Here is a 24,399-nt window from a genome sequence, read left to right on the forward strand (position 1 = left end):
AGAATAGTCGATTCTGGAAATTAGCTAGCTGGAGTAGCTGAACTCCGAATCGATCCAAATGAAAATAGGTTATTATTCGTAATGGAAATTCACCTTAAGGCAAAGCTGTCAGAAATTAAATCCAAAAAGATTTAAAACTTGAAAACCCAAAATCACAGAAAATCACTTAACACTTTCGTGACAAATGCGAACTTGTAAATGCATAGTCACACTCACTGGTCCAATCACATAATGCAAAGGAGTTCAGATTTACTAATCACCGAAAGGTTTAGATTTAAACAACTAAATAAGGATATGTCGACCATACAGGGACGACATTGGCAAAATATGAACAGCTAAATCACTAACTCCATGTGCCACTGCTAGGGATATAATTCCTACACACTAAAACACACGATCAAGTGCAATTGCATATAATATCATAGCCAAAGAAACATGTATTAAAATACCTATTTAATCCATTTAGATCACTCATGTTCATAGAAAGTGTAAAGATACAAGAATGAAATAAATAACCATAGCATAAAATTCATCTCATAACTTAATCAACAAATATGTCCAAATAAACCATATAGCCATATATCATCATAGATCTACTATCATCTTAAAATAGCATCAACATACAAATATGATAAACTGAACAGTATAGTAGTAATGCATCTATGGTACTGAATCAAAGTATAACATTCAACTCTCGGGTCATCATAAGGTAAAAAATAAGAGTATCAAGTATCTCTCGAATCAAAATAGACAAGGTACAGACTGCAAACATGAGAGGCACTACAATTTTAATCACTTTAACAAAGTATAACTCAATTTTTTTCACACCAAATCAACATTTTTTTTAGTGTCTTTGATCATATAACAAAACCCACATAATAAAACTATTGACAAATTCTTAACCCATTTGACAATACAATACTAATTACAATCCAAACCACAAAACACAAACAATTTTAACAATGACCACTTCGAACAACAAAACTAGTACCATGACCAAGCCAATAAAGAAAAAAACTAGTCATCATACTTCAACATCATCCTTCTACTATTGCTTAACCCTTCCTCTAGTTGTTCCCTCTTAGAACTTGCTCAAAAACATGTGGACAAAGAAGTGCAAAATAAAACTTTCCCATTGAAGCAATCCAAAAAACATTCCCATCAAAGCAATCCAAAAAACATTCCCATCAAAATATTCCACACATGTATGTTAGTTGATATAGGAAATAAACACTTCAAAGAACAAAACCAACGTGCTATAAGCAAACTTAAAAAAGTTATAAAACAAAAAAAACCCACTAGCATATCTCCACATTGTCTGTTGACTCTTCCTCAACCCTTGCAATTAAAGGAACATCTGAAACCCAATAGTTTTAACCACTCTAACAAAGAGCTATCCAGTTATTATTTTTCACACTGGATTAATATTTTTAGTGTCTACAATGATAAAACAATAATTCACATAGCAAAACCAACCCCATTTTCATAATACAACATTGACCACAATCTAAACCATAGAGCAGAAACCATTTTAACAATGAACTAGTGACAATAACTACTTCTAACAACACTTGTGACATAACTAAACCAAAAAATTAGACAAAACAAAAACAACCAATCACCAAACTTCAATAATGTTCTTTCACTATTGCTCAAACCTTGCTCCATTTGTTTCCTCTCACAACTTACTTAAGAACATGCTAAAGAAAGAAGTGCAAAATAAAACATTCCCATTGAAACAACCCATAACTATTCCCATAAGAAATATCTCTCACACACATTAGCTAGCAAATTAAATGAAACATTAAAACAATATGTTACTCTATAATTCCACCTATTTTTTCATAATTAAAATTAATAAAACCACAACTAAAACTAGATGAAAAAATTGGTTGTGAAGTTCTCCAATGTTCAAAATCCAAAATAATCAAATTTCTAATAAAATTATCATAAGTTTCTAAAAAGATTAAGAAAGCTTTTTAAAAACATTAGAAATCTAATTTATATCTCATTTTTCATTACTTTATGTAATGATTTTTGAATAGGAAAAATATGTAAAAACTATTGAAAAAATATAAAGAACTAATGCTGAACCTCCATAAAAATATAAAGAACCAGTGAAAAAAATATTCTCAAAAAAATTAAAATAAAAAATACAAAATATGAAAAACATTATTTAATTTTTTAAAAAACTTCTAAGACCAACAAATACTTAAAAAAATCTTACAGTAAAAAGATAAATTTCTAGATTAACAATATACAGAATCAATCACAATACAATACTATATATCTATCACACAAATAAATAGTCAAGAGCTCAACAAAACATTAGTGCCCCCCACAAGGACCAATAAATTTAAATAAAACATTACAATCCTATAACCTCACAGCAAGAGAGAATGATAAGGTACTTAAAACGTGGATAAATGACGAACAAAACTGCTGAGCAGATTCTCAATTAATATGTTTCTCTTCGTTCAGAAATTTTGGGTTTTACGAGATCATTTTATTTTAGCAGGTTAAGCGTGTGACTAAGGACTGTTCTTATCTTCATTCGGATAAAACCACACCCTTATCTATGCCAAACTCTTCTTTGCATTTTCATCCCATCCTTTGGGAATTCTCTTGTCTTTCATCGCACACATTTCTGCCACTGTTAGTTTTCTCCATGGGCTGATTTCATTTATCTGAGTAGTGTCATTTCATGCCACAATTGTGGCATTTAACACAACACCTGAGAACCGGCTAGAAGAAAGAATTTTCGTTTGCAGATTATAGACTGGTTGTGAATTGCGAAGAGGTTTTATGACACCCCTATAGCAGACTCACAATTGCCGTTTTTAGGTTTCTAGTTTGCAACTAGTAGAAATGACAACTCTAGCAGCAATCAATGCTTTAGTGGATTGCTCCTTTACCAGTTTAAGCATTTCTTCCAAACCATCCCCCATTTCTTATTCACCGGTAGTTCAGAAGCCCATCCAAAGGCGTTTAAGTAGGTATGGTGACCTATCAAGGTACAGCAGAAAACTTGCTTTGCTTCTTCCCAGAAGTCAGAAGATATCGGGAAATGCGAAGCCTTGTGTAATAGGTAAAGTAAGAGTGAGTGCTGTTTCAGGGTTTGCAGGGTCTCTTGTAAAAGACGAGGATGCGACAGAGGAAGAAGAGGGAGAGGACGAAGAAGAGGATGGTGAGGGTGCTGTGATTACCACTACGAAATCCAAAAAAGGAAAGGCTGCATTGCCACTCAAGCGTGACAGAGTATGTTTTAACGTTCTCTTTGGTTTATAAAAATTGTAGTAAGATAAAGGGAATACTTGTATTCACAATGGGAATGGGAATTAGAATGCGTTAATTCCAACGCCTCCGCTCCCCACAAGTAGGTGGAGATTGATTCCGATTAGGTGGTACATGCACATGTTTTACCGGGATTTTTAGTCATTTTCATCGCTAGAAAAACCAACAATGGTCAAATACTGGCCTACTGTAGAGGTTTTAAAAGTCTTCAACCAGGAAAGATTTTCCAATCATTATGCACTTGCTAAAATAAATCTTTCTTTTGAAATTGCCTAGATCACTTTGTCTAAACTAACATATTTTTTTTCCTCCTTGGATTTCAATTGAATTTGGTTGGCATATTCTTCTCTTTTCTTTGGTGGAGTGAGGGACACCATTATACACATCAAATCAAAATAGAAATCTAGAATGTTAGGCCTATCCTAATTAGAAGTTTCGGCTGTATCTTAATGTCAGCAAGTGTGCATAAGCTGACAGATTCAGGAATATTTGAGTTCTAAGAAAAGTTGCTTAAAAGTGAATTCTGTTTGATCTTTGGGTAATATTTTAGGAATCTGTTATTGCTTTGCACATACCTTTGTTTAGTTTTCTTGTTAAATTGTAACACTGATTCGCTGTCTTTTTGTGAGCAAATAATTCACTATCAATCTTAGACTGTAATTAGGCTTGTAAACCACATGCAGGGGTTTTTGCTCTGCCATTTTTTTGGGTCTGGCACCCATCTTTATAGAGATTGCCTACATGCAGTGCTTGAATCTCAGGTCATCATCATGGTAATCTCTTTTCCAGGCCACTAGACCATGGACTGCTGGAATTTAACTTCATATTAAATAATAGAGATTCATTAATTCGAAGTATGTAAAATAAAATATACATCATAATGATTCTTAAGTGGGCGATTCAATTATTTGTGCACTATGTAATTCAGATTTAATTAGTAATTACTGAAATTAATCTTTCAACAGCATATAATAAGAAGCGAATTCAATGCTGCTGCTCTTTGTTTGAAGAAAAAATACTTAAAATAGCTACTGGTTTACTTGAAGATATTTTTAAACTCTGGATTGCCATTTTGTACAAAGTAGATATAACCCTAACTTCAAAAGCTGGGAAAGACCATTATATATAAAATTTAATTCGATTAGTGCTCCTTTAGTGAGTGCCGATTGGACATGTCTTTGGAGGTGGCCTAGGTTGTACTGTAAAAGTGTCTTTTATATTAGTTCTAAGATTTCATTCCCAAGTGGACTCAGCTTCATTGCCTTTTGAATTGATAAATGACATTTTTTATTCTAGAGAGAATTCATGAAAAATGCTCTCACTGTGGTCGGAAACTTCAACAACCATGCAAACTGTTCTGTCAGTCTCTTCCTGTTAGTTTTCACCATTAAATTATCAGATCAGTAGGGTAGACCTAACTTTGAGTAACTATACTATACTCTCATTATAATTTGGTTTATAAGCTTGTCTATTTAGGTCTTTGGCCATCTAAGAATTTGGTATGCGAAGGCAAATTTGTTAAAAGGGGGAATACATAGGTTTGGAGCATTCTTGATGCTCTAAGCTCGCTTTTTTTTCAAAGAGAAGAGACTTCATCTCATATGCAATGTATGCCATTATTGGGTTTTCTTGTCTTTTTGGAAGAAAGTGATGATTTATTTTATAACATCATTTCTACATTTAAAATATGTTGCAGTGAGTATATGATGAAAAGTGGTCATTGATTTGATGCATTTACCATGAAATTAATAAAAATCATTATGTTCTTACAGGAACGTTCAAAAAGGTTTTTGGAAATTCAGAAGGTGCGAGTGAAGAAACAAGAATATAGTCCTATAACTGCTATTCGTTTGATGAAAGCTACTGCAAGTACAAAGTTTGTAGAGACAGCAGAAGCCCATTTTCGCCTCAATATCGATCCCAAATATAACGATCAGCAACTAAGGGCAACGGTGAGTTTGAGACAGCTGTGATACTTTTTTATTTTAGATATGCTAGAGTGCAAAATTGCTATTATCTATGTATATCATTTTTCATTCAAAGTGTGGCATTAGACATGGAGTTCAAAATGGTCTAGTTTAAGTGCATGTGTGGTAGAATTCAGTAACCTAAGTCCTATGTACATTTGCATAACATTTACAGATGTTTTTTACAGTTTCAACATAATTCTGCAAGAGAGCAACTTTAGCCTACTTTATTGTGTCATTTTCCTTGGCCATGGAATTAGGAGGAATCAAAGTCGGAAATTTTCTGGATTGTGTGCGTGGGGAGCATAGGGATAGATGTAAAAGATCTTGGGGTTGTTCTTGTGCAGAAGTACAATGGGTTGTGAACATGCATATATTCAAATGAATCTAGTTGAGAATGAATCTGGTAGTCGGGTCCATAGCTCTAAGCTGTGCAACTAAATTCTAGTGTGAGGACTTTGTCTGGCACTGCCTCAGAGTGTTCTATATGTTGCTGCTTATTGGACTAATCAGTTTCTACTAGGAAACATTCTGACATTCCTCAATTTGATTAAGCCCAACTATCTCTCCTAACTATCTCTCAGTTTTGAAAGCAAAGTTCCTCTATTCATCTGCAGGAATCTTGGAAATTCTGATGCCTTTGAAGTCAGTACCTAGCTACTAAAGGCTTGAACCGAACAAATTAGCTTCAGTGTTTTCTCTGCCAGTAAAAGTGACTTTCCTTTATGCAGAGTGTTAGTAAAGAGCTTGTTTTTAAAGTTACGTTTATTCAGATGAATCATTTCATGTTGCTATATTTTATCAAAGCTTTAGACATTCATTGTAATGAACATATTTAAATGGGTGAATGATATTATGTGGTTGATTTCAGGTGATTTTACCGAAAGGAACAGGCCAAACTGTTAGAATAGCTGTGGTTTCACAAGGTGTGTTCTCTTAATGTTGTCATGCATTTAAAGACTGAGTTTCTGGAGGTTATTAGAGATATATGAACAGATTATATAAGCTTAAACTTTGTATCAAAGTGGTTATGCTTTTAGATGGGATGTGTCTTTGTTTCCATCAATATATCTGAACTGTGGGTAGAAATAATTGTGTGATTCCCCTATTTGTGTCTTGTAAATAGGACTTCTGAATAGTTAGGAAGATCATTGTTTAGATCTACAGTGAACTGCAAATGGAGTAGATTAGATGTTTTCATAACAATTTCTATCAAAATCCTCATTTTCTGCGTTTTCTGTGCACAATTAAGTATGTTAACTTAAATCATACACATTCTTTTTATTAATTATTTGATTGTTTCACAGAGTTTCTTCCTTTATATCCGCTTTTCTTTGATTAAGTAGTGGGAGATCAATAGGGGCCGTCACCACAGAAATAAATAGTTCCAAAAAAATGACCAAATTGGTCAAAACTTGAAGCCTCAACACACTGACTGCATCTCAAGAAAAAACAAGCAGACTACCACCCTAAATACCATCTGAAAAGATACAAAGCCGCAAGCTTAAACACAGGCTCCCCACCTGCTCACCTTACCAGCAGGATCAATACTCCAACTTACCATACCCATCACTGTGACTTCTTCCTTCCTTTTAGCAGCACCATCTGACACAAAATCATTACACCCACCAGCCAATGTAGGAAACGTCACTTTGTAAAATACCTACTTTTTCTTTTGCCACACAAGATCACTTGCATCCAACTAGGCATCCTGAAACGGTGACCTTTCTGAATGCCCACTATTATGAGTAACCATAAAAATCTCCATTGTCCAGCCTAAGTCAAGAGAATATCATCCTTTAGAGAAGCTGGGTGTTTGAAACTTCAACCAAAGCCTTAATACCATCCTGCACATCATCAACATAGAACATATCCTTGAACAAAGAGGGCAACAATAGAGGAAGGTACTAGACCCCATGCTCTACAAATGGCACAATCGACACTGTTATCTAAACAGAGTCCTCTCAAATGGATGCTTTCAACTGGGAAGGACCATCATCATCTACACCTGCTTTAACCAACACAATTTTGGCCAAGCCAAAAACTGTGTGATCCTTGTAATTAATAGTAGCACAAAGTTGATTATCAGAATTCATCCTTTCTAAGATAAGATAAGATAAGATAATAATATTAATGTCCACGAAAAACCAACAAGGTTTATGGGACTAAGCATACAAACAGAAGAGCCGGCCAAAGTAGAAGCACCAAACGGTGACTGAGAAGAAACAAAAGCCCGAAACAAAACAAGAAGGAAGACAAGGTAAGGACTAAGGTTCCTTCCTTGTCACAAAGAAATCAATAATAGAGGGGTAAACCTGTGGATGATCCATAGTCTTAGACTGTCGTGTGGAATTGTTGTAGGACTGTCGTTGCCTGGAGAGATTGGTGCAGTGTCTAATCGATCTGGAATGAGAAGTACTGGAAGGCCTTTTCCAACGCTGTGAAGGAGGACAAGGGAGAGAAAAAGGTAGTAATGAGCTGGTCTGAAGTATGCCCCTGAGGTATAAAAGATTGCAGGGCAATCTCTTGAAGATGAGTGGCCTCCTGAAGATAAAGTGCAAGACACCGCTGGTCAATATAGCTGAAGAACATCGAAAGAGAAGAACAGTCTCTGAAAAGGTAGTAAAATCTCCCTTTGATCTCATAATAAAGAGTACATCGAAAAATGAAGTGGATCTCAGTCTCAACCTTTGCCAAAGTACACAACTGACATATCTGATCAGCCCGATTCATATGGTGATTGGTCTGAGCCCTGAGGTCGTGAGAACCAACCCTGAATGAGCCTAAAGAAAATCACAAGGGATGATTCCAGTGCCGATAGAGATAATTAAGGCAAGCAATAATACCATCCTAAACCACAAGAAAATACTCAGCATAGAAGGCCATCTTAGGTCGTAGACCTCCCGGGGGATTACTCCAGGTAGTGGTAATGTATTGTCTGTAAATATCTTGTCTAACATGCTTGTTCAACTCTTGATGTGAGGGGAGAAGATGAGCACGAGCATCAAGTGAAAACTAGTAAGGAGGAAGACGATCTATCTCAATACCAATCGAACCCAACAAAGAGGTGGCCTGGGCGTACCAACGAGACCTAGTAGAGGTGTCGGATCTCATAATCTCAACAGAAGAACAGTATGCTAGATGAGAGTATTTGTGCTAGTGAACATTCAACTCCATAAAACCACGAAGCAGATGAAGAAACCAAATCAAGTCAAAAATGGCGGCAAGTTTGAGAGGATGAGCTCCAAACTCAGCTAAGACAATGTTGTGAGGGGTGAGTCTGTGACATCTTATGATACGCTGTAACATCAACGTTTGAACCCTCTCTATAGAAGCCCAATCAGAAGCAATAAGAGAAGGCCCCCAAGCCACTGAGCCATAGAGAATTGTTGGACGAACCAAGTAGTCCAAAAGGGACAACTTGGATGATATATCTTGGAAATGATGCCTGAAGCACTCTTTCCAACAAGGCCAAGGAACCCATGCCTTTACTAACTCTGGATTGAATAGCTGGTCTCAAGCTAAAGCGCGGCCCCGAGAACTTCACACTGAGATACATATAAGAGAAAGTAATCTCAACCTCCTGACTCGGAAAGAAGAAATGAAGATGAGAGGTCTTTAAACATTTAAAGACCATAACCCAAGTCTTAGACAAATTGACCACAAGCTGCTGTTGATCACAAAAAGAAGCTAGGCCATCAAGGAGTCTCTGCAAGCTGTCAGGAGAAGAGGCCAAGAGAACCACATCATCAGCAAAAAGGAGAATGGAGATCAAAACATGATGCGAATAACACCCATCGCCCGGTTGAGAGGAGTTCACAAAGAAATTCTCCAACTCATCAATATACAAGCCAAACAGTGTAGGAGAAAGAGGACAGCCTTGGTTCACCCCAATGGTGCTCTAAATCGGAACAGAAAAGCCCTCCAGAGTCCTAAGCCTACCGGTTACCCTCTCATAAACCCTCATAATAGCAGTTTGCAACATATCTGAGATCCCAATCTCATGAAGTCTCTAGAATAAGGCCAACCTAGGAATAGAATCGAAAGCCTTACGAAAGTCCACAAAACAACAATAGACCTTCTAAGAGCGGTGCCCAGCCTCCTCAATGATAGCTCGCAGTGTGAATACATGATCCATAGTCTGATAGTTTGCCTGAAAACTAGCCTGCCCTTTAGCTCTACAACCTCTTCTATCAAGCTCACTAGATAACATGGTCTTCAAAGCAGTGGCATAAAGTTTGGCAAAAGTATGTCCGATCATAATAGTTCTATAGTTACCCAGATGAGAAGCAGGCCCAGACTTGTGAATAGGGTAAACCACATGTCTAGACCAGAACTCAGGAAACCCAATGCAAACCACTCTATTAAAGAGTTGAGGAAGGTAAGATCCAAGAACCGACACACCAAGTTTGAAAAGCTCTGCCTAGAAACTCTCTTCATTTGCTGCTCTGCTGCATCTCAAAGATCTGATGGCCTCAATAATAGTGGAGTAGATGAACAAATGGTAGTACGGAGGTGGAGTAGAGTGAAGAGGTGGTTGCCCAGGAATGTCATAAAGCATAATGATATGGGAGGTGTAGTGGAGTGAAGAGGTGGCTGCCTAGGATTTCTAGAGCCATGATAATGTGTCATTATGGAAAATACACTACCAAAAAATGATACTGTCAGAACAAACCAAGATGCCAAAACAACACTTGCAACCAAACCCAAACTTAGAGAAAGCAAAACAGTAGTGTTGTGATATGAAACAGGGTCAAAATCATCTGACAATGCAAAAACATTGTTGGAGGAGGCCAATATATGCCTAATTTCACAACATATGCAATATCAAATCAAACTCTTCTTCACACAATACCCAAGCCCCAACCCTCATGTCCATTAAATCTAAAACACTTGTTCTAGTGATTATCGTCTATCACCAATTTAGTGTTCTTCATAAGATCCTAAGAAAAAACACGTATAAACAATTTTAGTAGGTTTATGAATTGGCAATTTTTCCAATCCTGGTCAAGAAGTGCTTTGCTTAGTGAAGAGAGCTGAAAAGGGATCCTGGTCTACTCTAGCATATGCCAACAAACGTGCCAGCAAGTTAGCTTTTCTGAAGCAGTGTGAGAATAGCAGTTCTCATATGATTTTTGCAAGCACCAAAGCCATCTTGAAAAAATGACATTTTTCCAATTCAAGCACTAGCTTTTGCAACAACCACTGATCACAAGTAAAGAATCATTTTTTACCACCAATTGCTTACATCCAAGATAAGAAGCTAAGGTCATCCTTGAAACAATTTCCTTTTATTTTGCTTCCTTATAAGTTTGATATACAAGGAAAAGTAAACCCTCGTGGACAAAAGTATCACTACCATTCTAGTGAGAGTACTGCTTCTCAAATGAATTTGTAAGCACTACAGCCTCCTTGGAAAAATACTATTTTTCCAATTCAGGCACTATCTTTTTTAATGACCATTAATCAAAACTAAAGGGGCTTTTGTTGAAGATTGTAGCTTTGTAGAGATCTTTATCTCTGATTTTGATACATATATTGAAATTGAGATAGTACCTATGGATTGTGTTTATCGATGGAGAAGATATGTATGTTAATATTTGAGATAATATTATATGAAGAGCCATGTGTCATGCAAAGAGTCCTGCATGTGGAAACATGAAGATTCTTGTGTTTGGAAATTGAAGAGACCTTCAGTTGTAATATGAAGAGTCTCTCGTTCCAATTAATATATGTTATTGCTTAGCGTAATGATGCACAATATCAAGTGCAAAGCTTTGTATTTGAACATTTTATTAATAAAAGTATATTTTTCTGGTGTGGCTGGGTTTTTCCCTCTAGATTGGAGGGTTTTCCTAGGATAAATGTCTTGTATCTTTTGTACCTATTTTTGTTCTTCTTAATTGCTATTTTTCATTTTTTTGGGCAAAACATTAACATGGTATCAAATCTAAGCTATATAAAAGCAATAAAGGAGTTGTATATATGTTCAGATTGCTTGAGAATCTTGTAGGCAATTTGTAAGTGTTGGAGTTTGATAGCTGCGATTCAGAGCTTATGTTCATCTGTTAATTCATATCTTTCATACCTGCCATATAATTTTCTTATTTTATTGGACCTATGCCTTGGTTGCTTTTCTTTGTTCTCAACTCTAGTTGTTTCAAGTGTTTTTGTGTTCTAAGTATGAGTTTAATTGTTCATGTATATGATCAATCTTTTTGGTGTTCCTCACCCATTTGGTTTGGATGCCATTGCAATGCTACGCTTAATATAAGAGAAAAATGAGATGACCCAAATCAGGGGGTCAGGATGGGTAGGATCTATTTTAGAGGTTTTTGAGTTTGGGTACTTCACAATGCAGTACAATCACTTCCTTCTCACCTGGAGTGGTAATCCTGATGTACTGTGGTGTGAGTGGGAGCAAGGTGCCGTCATGCGTGGGAGATGAGGAGTCCAACTATTCTCTACCCACTGTGGCAAATCTTGTGTTTGCAACTGCTTCATCTCTGGATCCAACACTCCCATCGCCTACGTCCTACATGAGTGCTCGCATTTTCACAACCCTAGTCACTTATTCCTTTATTGTCTCCCGCAGTTGGTATTGGCTTGGGCTTCATTTTTACCCTTAGTTTTTGATTAGTCATACTGACATTTAGTTGCAATTTTTTTTGTTGCCTCTAGTGGCTTACCTTGCCTTACATCTTCAATGCTACATAGACTGCAAATGCCCTCTCACATGCATACCTCATTAGGGAATTCTCTATCAATGTCTTGAATGATCGCCTAAATGTGACTTTCTCGCTTGACAGGAAACTAGGGTATGCATTTATTAATGGAATCAAGGTCATCTCTATAATCAGTCTATTCTCAAGCGTGCCTCTCATAGAAGCTTCATTGTCATTTGAGATCAGTTTGTTTGCAGACAATGTACATGCTTAATGTGGGAGGACAGGTCATTAGATCAATCTAGGACTCTAATCTCCACCTCATTAGCTTGCATTTCCGGCACTGTCAGTTCTCATAGTTTTCTCAAATGACACCCTCTCTTTATATGTGTGACAGTGATACGTATTTTTATTTGTAGTGCTTCAAAGAGTAGTATTATTTTTCATTGTTCCGGTGACACAAGTATATGTAGTATAATTAATGTTTTTGGAGCAAGTAAAATAAACAGGATGTGCATGGTATTGTACGATAGAAGAGATTGTCTTTAAGCCGAGCTCCAACGAACACCTCCATATTTTTGGCAGCATCAAGCACTGTCATCCTTACTGCAACATGTTCGATCTTCATGTATGGTTCCAAAAGAAATTATTCTCATAAGCTATCAAGGTCCAGGTAAGTGTTGATTTTGTAATTGGGGTTATTGAATTTGATTGATTCATGTTCCTTGGTAAGTTTTATGACGTGAGACGTTAATGAATTTTAGACACGCAAAACTCCTTATTGATGGACTAGATTCCTTTCTTTTTCGTGGATTAAGTTTGAAGGATATACGATTTATATTTTGTGTGTCGGGGCTGAAGATTCAACGTATGTATTATCAAAGTGGGGTATCTATTGAGTATGTTTTATTGGTTTTATGATTTATATACGTATTTATTCTGACTTGATATAATCCAAGAGCTTGCGATTTCTAACTAGGTTATTTTAGATGGCTTGATGACTATGTCAAAGATAAAACTTGAGATTTGGTTGATATGAATTATCATAGAGTATTAATTCATATCTATGTGTGTGCTGAGACTAGAGATAAGTATTCTAGTGATTATATCTTTGAATATTGATCATGAAGTGTTGTTATATTACTGGGAATAGTTTATGCTTTTGGCATTGATTTCTATATTTCTCGTCATGGTAGATTGATTTTATGATTTAATTTCTGTTTTCTCTTGGTTATAGGCTGCATCAAGAAGCCATGAGATGATGAGATATTCATAAACATGGGGATTTTGCTTATAGTCATGGGACTAAATTGATAATATATATCTTTGTTAAAAGGTGAAAATCATATATAGGAAATAATATTTAGAGGGAGACTATTCAGCTTCAAAGGGAGGTTACATAACAGAGAGAGATGTCTAATTCTTTGCAAGCTTATGTGGTAGTGTAATTACTAAAGCTCATTGTTGGACCAATTGGAATTAGCTATCTTATTATGGTGATCAAAGTTGTCCCGATTGAGAGGGAGTCTCATTTGTGACAGAATCTTAACCATTGTTATTCATGCTGTTAATGAATTTTTCTCTGTGAGATAAGTTTGAGGTGAAATCCCTTGTTTCACCTTTTGTGAGTAGGTATGGTGGATCCACCCTTTGTAATGAGGCATGGCGGAAATACATTCTTCTTAGGAGAAGTTTGAGGTGAAAGCCCTCATTCCATCCTTTGCAATGAGGCATGGTGGAAATTCGTTCTTCTCAGGGAGAAGTGTGAGGTGAAAGCCCTCGTTCTACCCTCTGCAATGAGACATGGTAAGACATGGTAAACAAAATTTGGAATTGTTGGCAATAGCTTTAGCCATAGACCTCATACTTTGTAAGAAGTCATATTATTTACCATGCGGATCTTTTAAAAGAAAGTGTACAATAAAACACCCCTACAAAGGATTGGAAGAACTACCAAGCCCAACTTGTGAAGGTATAGTGGAAGAGACAAACTCCTTATCCACCTAGGTGTGGAATGAGTAAGGCGCTTGTCCTTATAGGGGTAGTATTGGGTACAACCTTTTCTCAATATGACGAGCCTCATCATGATGTAAAGGAGGTGAAATAGATGTGTGTGGTGTTGAACAAGGGCGAGTACCATGTTAGATCTTATCTCCATTGAGTCTTTGTCGAGTCACTTCCTCAAGTTTGCTAATTACATTCTTCTAATCTGAAGCTATTTCTCCATCAACACCTGCTTGTCAAATGTTTCAATCATAGTTATGGGGCTCAGACTCGCCTTTGACTCAAAAAGTCAAAATTGGGCTGAGACTTGGACTCAGTGACCAGACTCGAAAAATTGAAAAACCCATGAAATTCAAAGATTTTTAAGGATTTAAAGATTTTTTCATTCATCTTTTAGTCAATTAACATCAAATACACAATAATTGAGATAAATAGAAGCTACTTAATACACATACACAATTTTGCATAGATCACATAAGTATAAAAGTGAATTTTTGAAGAAAAAAACTGAATAACATAATATAAAGTAATAAATATAGTGTCACTGTAGTGTCAAATGTCTACAATATTCATGGATTACAAAATTCATGGTATCAAAAGCTCAAATCATATATCAAAATAACAACTAGAGTGTAGAAGACTAAGGCTCATAGTAGCCTATGTCCTACAAGTATGCCTAAGATAAGTCATGGAAGATTGTAGAGCCATCCTCTCTCCCTCTGTCTGAGGCTGAACCTCAGGGGCATCCTCATCTTCATCCTCATCCTCACCCACATAATCCTCATTATCAGATCACTCCTAGCCTCAGGGTCCTGCACTCTGTCTCCTTGTGCTCCAGTTTCCTCGACTGCCATTACTACTGCCTTAGTCTCCCGATCCACCTGATCAACCCACTTCACGTCTTCATCATTGGAGACAGGATCAACAATCTCAGTGTTCCACTTTGCATGTGGATCAACAGTCTCTAATACAATCAGTGATGTATCGGTGCCCTGGATCTGTCTATGGCAAAGGTGAAGGTTGTACTGAACAAAGACAAGATCATTTCATTTTTGCACTGCTAATCCATTTCACTTCTTTGAGTGTATATGCTCGAATAGACTCCAATTGCGTTCGCATCTTGATGTACTAGATGATTACCTCAAGATGCGAATTGCAATCCTATGTAAAATTGGCACCTTAGTGCTAAACATCTCCCACCATGCATTTGAAACAAGAAAATTTTAAATCAATTCAATAACTTTGACTTTATCAATTTAAAATGGTAATAGAATTAGAAATTAGGATGTAGAATCATAGATTTTTACCAGGCATCAATTTTGTCCTATTTTTCTTGCACAACTCCCATGCAAATAAGTCCTTTGAGCTTTCATAAACAACTCAATCTCATGGACTACAATTGTTCCAACTCTTGAATCAAGTGATATTCTCTATACATCATAGAGGCCACTACACACCTCATCATCAGCCTTGAAATGTGGGCTGAATTGGTATGCTAGATTAAGGAATTAGGCCGTTGCATGTATAGGCCTGTGAAGTAGATTGTGTCATCGTCTATCAATGACAACCCATATAGGCCCATATCTATATTGATTCCTTGCAAAAAAAGAGCGAATGGCCTCCTTCACCCTATCCATGCCCTCATAAATGTAGCCCATTGAGGGCTTCTCTCCATCAGGAATTTGTAGGAGAACAATAAGCGGCTCTATGAACTGCATTCATTATGAAAGTTGAAAGAGAAACAATCAGCTTTAAGTTTTTCTTTAAAAAATAATCAATAATTTAGAACATAATTTCTTAAACAAAAAAGTTGAAATGAGGACAAAAATGAAAATTACCTTCACAATCTTAGCAATCGATGTCCAAAAGGAACCCTCATAAAAAATGCGATGAGCTGTATTAGTCCTTGCAACGGTCTTTGCATACGATGATGAGATCCACTCCTCACTTACAAACATGTGTTTCAAACCTCTCTTTGAATTAAGCAAATCTTGCAACATGAGAAAATTGGTTTCAAATCTAGTGACCCCTGGATGAGACAACTCCTTTTGATTTGTGTATTTCCTCATGAGGTTGAAGACCCATGTATGATTATATATGAATTTGCATACACTCCTTCCTTGCTTTGTAATTGTTTTTATTTAAGAGAGTTTACCAAGATCCTCTAACATGAGGTCAATGCAGTGAGTAGTACAAGGGGTCCAAAATAAGTAAGGGTGTCTCTCCATAAGAAGCATTCTTGCAACAACATAATTTGGTGCATTATTTGTAACTATCTGCACCACATTCACCTTACCGACATCCTTTATCACTTCTTCCATTACTTCACAAAGATATTCGACATTCTTTGTTTTTCCTGAGACATCAATTGATTTCAAAAAAACCGTGGCACTTAAAGAAAAAGAGACAAATTAGTGTAATGATCAATCATAAATTCATAATTTATAAACTTAATTTCTTAATCAAGATTCTAAATTTTTAAGTACAAGTTCTACTTCTAAATTTCTAATGTCTACAATTACACGATGAGGAGACAAGAAAGTTGAGGATTGTTCTATTCCTATTAGTCCAACCATCAGTCATGATTGTGCAACCCTTCGTCTTCCACACCTCATGCTGCTCCTGAATTGCACCTTCTACATAAGCCACCCTTTGGGTCAAAATAGGACCTCTTAGCTTGTCAACACTAGGTGCTTTGAACCTTGGACCACAAACAGTAATGACATCTATTGCAATTTGCCAATAAGGGGACCTAAAACAAATAAAATAAAATCTAAACAAATTAGTATATTATATTATTACTATTAAATATGAAAACAAATTAAAATAAACAAATAAGCATATTATTGTCTCTTGAAACTTGAAAGCAAGAGAAGTAAGACGATCCACTTGATCAACCCACTTCACGTCTTCATCATTGGAGACAGGATCAACAATCTCAGTGTTCCACTTTGCATGTGGATCAACAGTCTCTAATACAATCGGTGATGTATCGGTGCCTTGGATCTGTCTATGGCAAAGGTGAAGGTTGTAGTGAACAAAGACAAGATCATTAAATTTTTTGCACTGCTAATCTATTTCACTTCTTTGAGTGTATATGCTCGAATAGACTCCAATTGCGTTCGCATCTTGATGTACTAGATGATTACCTCAAGATGCGAATTGCAATCCTCTGTAAAATTGGCACCTTAGTGCTAAACATCTCCCACCATGCATCTGAAACAAGAAAATTTTAAATCAATTCAATAACTTTGACTTTATCAATTTAAAATGGTAATAGAATTAGAAATTAGGATGTAGAATCATAGATTTTTACTAGGCATCAATTCTGTCCTATTTTTCTTGCAGAACTCCCATGCAAATAAGTCCTTTGAGCTTTCATAAACAACTCAATCTCACGGACTACAATTGTTCCAACTCTTGAATCAGGTGATATTCTCTATACATCATAGAGGCCACTACACACCTCATCATCAACCTTGAAATGTGGGCTGAATTGGTATGCTGGATTAAGGAATTAGGCCGTTGCATGTATAGGCCTGTGAAGTAGATTGTGTCATCGTCTATCAATGACAACCCATATAGGCCCATCTCTATATCGATTCTTTGCAAAAAAAGAGTGAATGGTCTCCTTCACCCTATCCATGCCTTCATAAATGTAGCCCATTGAGGGCTTCTCTCCATCAGGAATTTGTAGGAGAACAACAAGCGGCTCTATGAACTGCATTCATTATGAAAGTTGAAAGAGAAACAATCAGCTTTAAGTTTTTCTTTAAAAAATAAACAATAATTTATAACACAATTTCTTAAACAAAAAAGTTGAAATGAGGACAAAAACGAAAATTACCTTCATAATCTTAGCGATCGATATCCAAAAGGAACCCTCATAAAAAATGCGATGAGCTGTATTAGTCCTTGCAACGGTCTTTGCATACCATGATGAGATCCACTCTTCACTTACAAACATGTGTTTCAAACCTCCATTTGAATTAAGCAAATCTTGCAACATGAGAAAATTGGTTTCAAATCTAGTGACCCCTGGATGAGACAACTCCTTTTGATTTGTGTATTTCCTCATGAGGTTGAAGACTCATGTATGATTATATATGAATTTGTATACACTCCTTCCTTGCTTTGTAATTGTTTTTATTCAAGAGAGTTTACCAAGATCCTCTAACATGAGGTCAATGCAGTGAGCAGCACAAGGGGTCCAAAATAAGTAAGGGTGTCTCTCCATAAGAATCTTTCTTGCAACAACATAATTTGGTGCATTATTTGTAACTATCTACACCACATTCACCTTACCGACATCCTTTATCACTTCTTCCATTACTTCACAAAGATATTCGACATTCTTTGTTTTTCCTGAGACATCAATTGATTTCAAAAAAGCCGTGGCACTTGAAAAAAAAGAGACAAATTAGTATAATGATCAATGATAAATTCATAATTTATAAACTTAATTTCTTAATCAAGATTTTAAGTTTTTAAGTACAAGTTCTACTTCTAAATTTCTAATGTCTACAATTACACGATGAGGAGACAAGAAAGTTGAGGATTGTTCTATTCCTATTAGTCCAACCATCAGTCATGATTGTGCAACCCTTCGTCTTCCACACCTCATGCTGCTCCTGAATTGCACCTTCTACATAAGCCACCCTTTGGGTCAAAATAGGACCTCTTAGCTCGTCAACACTAGGTGCTTTGAACCCTGGACCACAAACAGCAATGACATCTATTACAATTTGCCAATAAGGGGACCTAAAACAAATAAAATAAAATCTAAACAAATTAGTATATTATATTATTACTATTAAATTTGAAAACAAATTAAAATAAACAAATAAGCATATTATTGTCTCTTGAAACTTGAAAGCAAGAGAAGTAAGACATAAATTAAATAAATAAGTACCTTGTTACATTGAATGAAATGTTGTTGTAGATGAAAAAGTCTCCAAGTGCCAATTTTGCACTATCATGCTTCTCCTTGTTCCAACCCATGCTCTCAAGCGATGGTTGTGCACTTGGAGCCATGCGTGGAATAAAGATGGAATCAAGTGTCGATCTTTTCTTACGAATGTGAGGCCCAATGGTCACACTTGTAGAAGCAATAGCAGTAGTAGGTGGAGTAGGAGATAATGGAGAGCAAAAATTAGAAGATCCCTCTTGAGCTAGTTGTGCCATTTCTTCTTGTTGCTTTTTTTTTGAGTTCCTTTTTTTCCATTTTTTTCTCTAGAAGAGTTTGCATGTCTCGCATAACATCTTGAGGTACTTCTTTGTATTTTTTTGCATCACGCCTAGGTATATGTGCTAGTTGATACTTCAATCTATTTATGCCTTCCTCGTTATATGTTACACTGCAATGCCAACATGTAACAACTCCCCTTTTGTGACCTGGGATGGCGTGTTTCCAACCCCCATCCCTTGCTACTGTAGCTGGGTCTGCATCAGGGTTACACGCAGCCCTAGTTCCACTTCCACAAGACTCACCCTGAGGCATGATGTCAATGTGGCTGCTGCTGCAATATGAATATATTATAAATAGAAAAAAATTAGCATCAAATCAGATTTTTAAACTTTAGGGGCTTCTTAGTTCTTACTTGTCAAGTTGTCATCAAGATAAATTAGAATAAATTTAAATAGTAGATATTAGAAGTAGAGACTAAAACAAATGTAATCAAAATGGAAAGTACAAAATATGAATGTAAAACAATTTACAAAACAACACAAAGAAATGCAGCTTGTTGCTTACCTCTTCAAATTTGCTTAAACAATGAAAATGCAAGTAAGTTTGTAGAAACGTCCTCCAAATGCTTCCTTTAGATCCTTTCAATGCTTAAGTGTAAGCTACAAAGTTGCACAACCCATTAGCAATTGATATGGGAGAGCCAATTGGTTTGCTGATTTCTCTCTCAAAACTCCAATACTCTTCTCTTACTCTTTTCTCTCTATCTCAAGCATTAGCAAAGGGTGGAATGACCTTTTTAGGTCAATTGGATGTTATACAAAACAAAAACAAATCACTTAAAATTTTATTTTAATTTATTTTTGCTCTTTATGGGTTTAGCTGTCGGCGAGAGTCTTGACCTCAGGACTCGGCAAGTCCACGTGGGCTCTGCCGAGTCCGAGTCTAGAGGCCATTTGCCTCGGAAAGGTGGACTTTGGCTCGGACTCGTAGAGTCTCGTAACTATGGTTTCAACGGGTTGGCAAAATGTAATTGGAAATTCATTAGAAGTTTAATGTTATTTATAAGCCATTAACTTGTGTGTTGAATAGAGGTTTGTGGATTATTGCCACAACTAAGACATTTGAATTCTTGAAGAAGATGACTGAGGAGCTTGTGTTTGTGCTCATGGATTTTTGGCAAAGTTTTTCAAGTTAACTGTGATGCCTTTGGAAACACAATTTGTGTAGTTCTGGTATTATACCCTTTCTGATTATTGCTGATGGTTATGACTGAATATTTAAGAAAAACGACGAACCCAATAGCATAATCTTATTATTACACCAAAAAAGGTTTTGCAAGCAACCAACAATCAGTATCACTTTAGGATCCAACTAGAAATTTATAGCCAATATCAGACTTGAGTAAAAATAAAGATATTAAGGAAAGATCAGGGCCAAAACTAATGAGTTATTAGATTATCTATTTATGAACACAATAAAATGTAGCTTCTTGGTGTAGTACAACTATATCATCTGATAAGAACAACTAGTAATAAGCATTTTTTGTGTACAAACAGAGGCTAATATTTAGCACAAATGCATTGATAAACTGAAAACATTTTATTGGAGATTTTTGCTTAGGATAATGGAATGAACTGGGTGGTCTGCTGCTGTTGACTGTATCCCTGCAGGCAGCAAATTCTGTGAAGCTGGTGTGCTGCAATTGGAAGGACACTGATTTTGATTGCTGTACTGTTTGTTGAAATTCTTGAAGTTCTGAGTACTTCTAGATTTGGAGCATCTACAAAAACTTAATGGTAGATTTGCCAGTGAAAAACCATGGCCCGAAATGTTTCCTGTAGGTCGCGTGGCTTGCAGAATAAAATGATGAAAATTCAGTGAAAAAACCCAGATGTGAAGAAATTGTGTTTGCAGAATAAAACACATTTGTAGGTACAGAAGTGGGACAGTTAACAACTCTGAAAAAATCATGTTTAAATGCAGAAACACTATTAAATGATGGTTGTTTTTTAAAAGAAGGCAGTGAGACCACATATGACACGATTCTCAACATTGCACAAGGGTTAAATGCCGAAAAATCGTTTAGAAAGTTATGTTAGTAAACACTCAAAAAATTATTTGTTCATCCACTAAAAGTTAAAACTCTCGCGATTTTGCTGAGGGAAAACCTTCGTGATTTTGAGCCCACGGATTCGTATAAACCATTGGCGGGTTTAGAGTAGACTGCAAAAGGTGGAAAAAAAAGATCTCAAATTTCTCCAGAAAAATTGGTCCAAAATGTTTACTGCTCTGATACCATGAAACTTTAAAAAAACTGATTACACTGCATTAACAATACACCAAATGTACAGAGTTTATAGACTATAAACAGTTGTAATGACAAAGAAAAATTGTCTAAAAATAGAATAGAGTAAGACAACTAAAAATAAAGCCTAAATGACCATTAAACTAAGATTCTAAATAATGGGCTAAAAAGAGCAAGAATCTAAGGTACTAAAAATGGTCTGGTACTTTCATTGTGTACTTTGGGCAATAATTAGATCATTTGACCCTCTAGCAGTTTGTGTCAGAAAACAGATGGAAGCAACAAATGGCTAGCTTCCTCTTCTTCTGTGGCCACAGGTAGTTACAAAGAGCTCTTGATAAAATACATACAGTACTCATCTTATTGTAACACTTACTGCTAACTCTTCTCAGACATATATTTACAACTGAAACTATGCATTGAGCACATTTATCATTGAGATTGTCAAATATCTTCAAAAATGAGAAGACAATTCTTTTACTTTTACTCTGCTAAATGTTTGAAATGGGAAAAACCATCTCTTCCGTAAGGGCAAAACACTTATGACAATATAAAAAATATCACCCTATTACATCTGATGGCTTTGTCATTGGAAAGACTGGTCATTGTTTTCTGCTCGCATCTTATTGAAACTTGGATGTTTGATAAAGTGAATTTATTGTTTGGATCCTTATGGATTTTTTTGAAATGGAAATAAGGGAAAATGAATAATGGTGCAGATCTACTGATTTAAATATAGTCAATTGGAGACTACTTGTGAATATGCATGCAACTTAATCCAACTCATTTAACAATAGTATCTATAAAATCATTCCATCTTCATTGCTTCCAGAGGCTTCTACATGAATTACAGTTGTTGCTTTTTGTAATCCTTTTTGCACTTAAAATCACTACTACAAGGTCACAAACCTAACTTGCCAGCATGGGTACACCATTCAAGTATGCGGATCAATCATCTTTTTGAAACTTCCAAGTCTATTATGGCTGGAGTTGGTTAGTGAAAAATGTGATTACGAATAATTTACAAAATAAACAAAATTAATAATAATACGTTGCTATATGTATAAAATAAAGAAACAAATGACAAAACACTCATGGTAATTGACGATTCAAATTATCAGTCATGACATATGTTATATGTCAGATGACATAGATTTTGTTATCTGTTCAAAAGAAGAAAATAGTCCATTGTCATAGTCAAGCTTAAGAACTACACAAAGTTATGAACATATAATCATATTGCTCATCATTGGGAGCACGCATACAGGAAATTGCTATTAGAACTAGATGCAGTAGAATTAGTAGCAGCTTGGTTGGCTAATAAATATTGAAGTGTTTTTTAGGTGTTTTTTTATAACTTTTCTTTGTTTGATTTTGTATTTATTATGACTTTTCTACTGAGAGCAACAGTGTTCTTTTAGTGTTCCTTTTTAACGAGAGTTGGTATCTGGGATAAGAAACAAACGTGAAAGCACCTGTACTAGGACTAATACATGTACTTAAATTATACTGGTAATGGTTACAGACCCTCCAGGGTAGGATCTGTGAAAAGAAGAACAAGTAATGGCATGCATATCGGTTGATTGGATGCATTAATGAACTCTGGTTTTTTGATAGAGAACCAACACATCATGGTCTTCAAATCTACAATATTGAATATTGTCTTTGGTTTTTGAATGTTTAAATTGTTGGAAAAGTCATTGTCAGGCTTCAGCTATTCTAATGTCAATTTGTTCCATGAGTTGATAGAGATGCCAAACAAAATGTGTCTCAAAATGGCCCAGAACAAGCGTTATGGTTCGGAATAGTCCTTTACTAGAAGGGGAAGCCATTAACTGCATATATAATCCACTTGAGGAAATCCTTACACCAAATATTCAAACAAAATAAAAGCAGATTTTAGGATCTCATCGTTGCAACTGATTTATTTGAATGTTTTGCTGTATATTTTGGTAATAAATCAGACTGCTACTTAAATGTTGCTCGTTTGGTATCAATACAAGGTACATATTGACTTAGCATGAGGCAAGTTGATCATTTATTTCTTTTTTGACTCATGGACTAGTTTTCACTAGAGATAGAGTTACATGCTGTTGTATGACATCAATTTCTCATAATGATAGTGGTGGGAGTGTTGACAGCTGACAGTGATAAATGCTGAATTCTGCTGTCTCCTCTAATTTTGCTGAAATAGTAGAGTGCGATGTGGGTGCTTGCAAGCTTTCTCCTTGGTAGTTGATGCTTGTTTTTCTTATCCCAGAATAATAGTCATTATTATCTTAATTTTTTCCAATTATTGCTTGAATGTTGTAAATGTGATGGTTGATTTCTGTAAAATGTCACATGATAATACTGAGTTTTGGATACCATTTGTATATGGCTGTAGTAGTTGCTGAAGCAGTTTCTGCCTACTCATCTGGTGGAATTACACATGATTAATTAGCCTGGTTGACATTTGTAATATGTCTCTGTGGTGGTTGATTCATAGGAGTTATCGCATTGGCCTTTAGGAATGTGGCTATAAATTGTTCTAACAAAGTGGACAACTGTACATTATTCTAGAGAATAATGTACGATTTGAGATTTGGGTACCGTTTCTATGTAGCTTTTGTTAGCCCCCCTGGTAGTTCCTACCTGTAAATCATCTGGTGGAGATATTTGTAATTTTGTATAATAGATTAACTTGGTTAACACTTGTAAGTTGTCTGTGTGATGGTTGATGCATGCCAATTATGACATGGATGATTGTCCACAGTTGTAAATTTCCCTCATATACTACATAAGTGTAAACCACAATTTTTCTGAGAATAATATACAACAAAGTGACGGCTAATTGCCTTGTATGTTAATTTAGTGTTTTAATGCTTTGGCATGGTCGGTGAAGATGAGTTGGTTGTCCTAAATTAGTGAAATTTCTATGGGAGTGAACTTAATTGAATAACCCTGAGAATATTCCCATATTTTATCATTTTTGAA

At 35.8% G+C, this 24,399-nt stretch overlaps 1 protein-coding gene across 1 annotated transcript in view; it reads left to right on the forward strand.

Annotated features, from left to right (window-relative positions):
• The first annotated feature begins 2,603 nt into the window (after positions 1-2,603).
• Positions 2,604-24,399, forward strand: part of EMB3126 (Ribosomal protein L1p/L10e family) — a 52,564-nt gene continuing 30,768 nt past the window's right edge. Inside the window, exons 1-3 of the mRNA XM_089797198.1 lie at positions 2,604-3,258; positions 5,067-5,246; positions 6,133-6,187. Of these exons, the coding sequence (XP_089653324.1) occupies positions 2,869-3,258; positions 5,067-5,246; positions 6,133-6,187 (625 nt within the window). The 5' untranslated portion in view covers positions 2,604-2,868. The remainder of the gene's footprint in view (positions 3,259-5,066; positions 5,247-6,132; positions 6,188-24,399) is intronic.

Source organism: Cupressus sempervirens, chromosome 8 (genome assembly GCF_028749045.1).
Source record: "Cupressus sempervirens isolate cs-2001-9-10 chromosome 8, ASM2874904v1, whole genome shotgun sequence".
In the NCBI taxonomy this organism is placed as follows: Eukaryota; Viridiplantae; Streptophyta; class Pinopsida; order Cupressales; family Cupressaceae; genus Cupressus; species Cupressus sempervirens.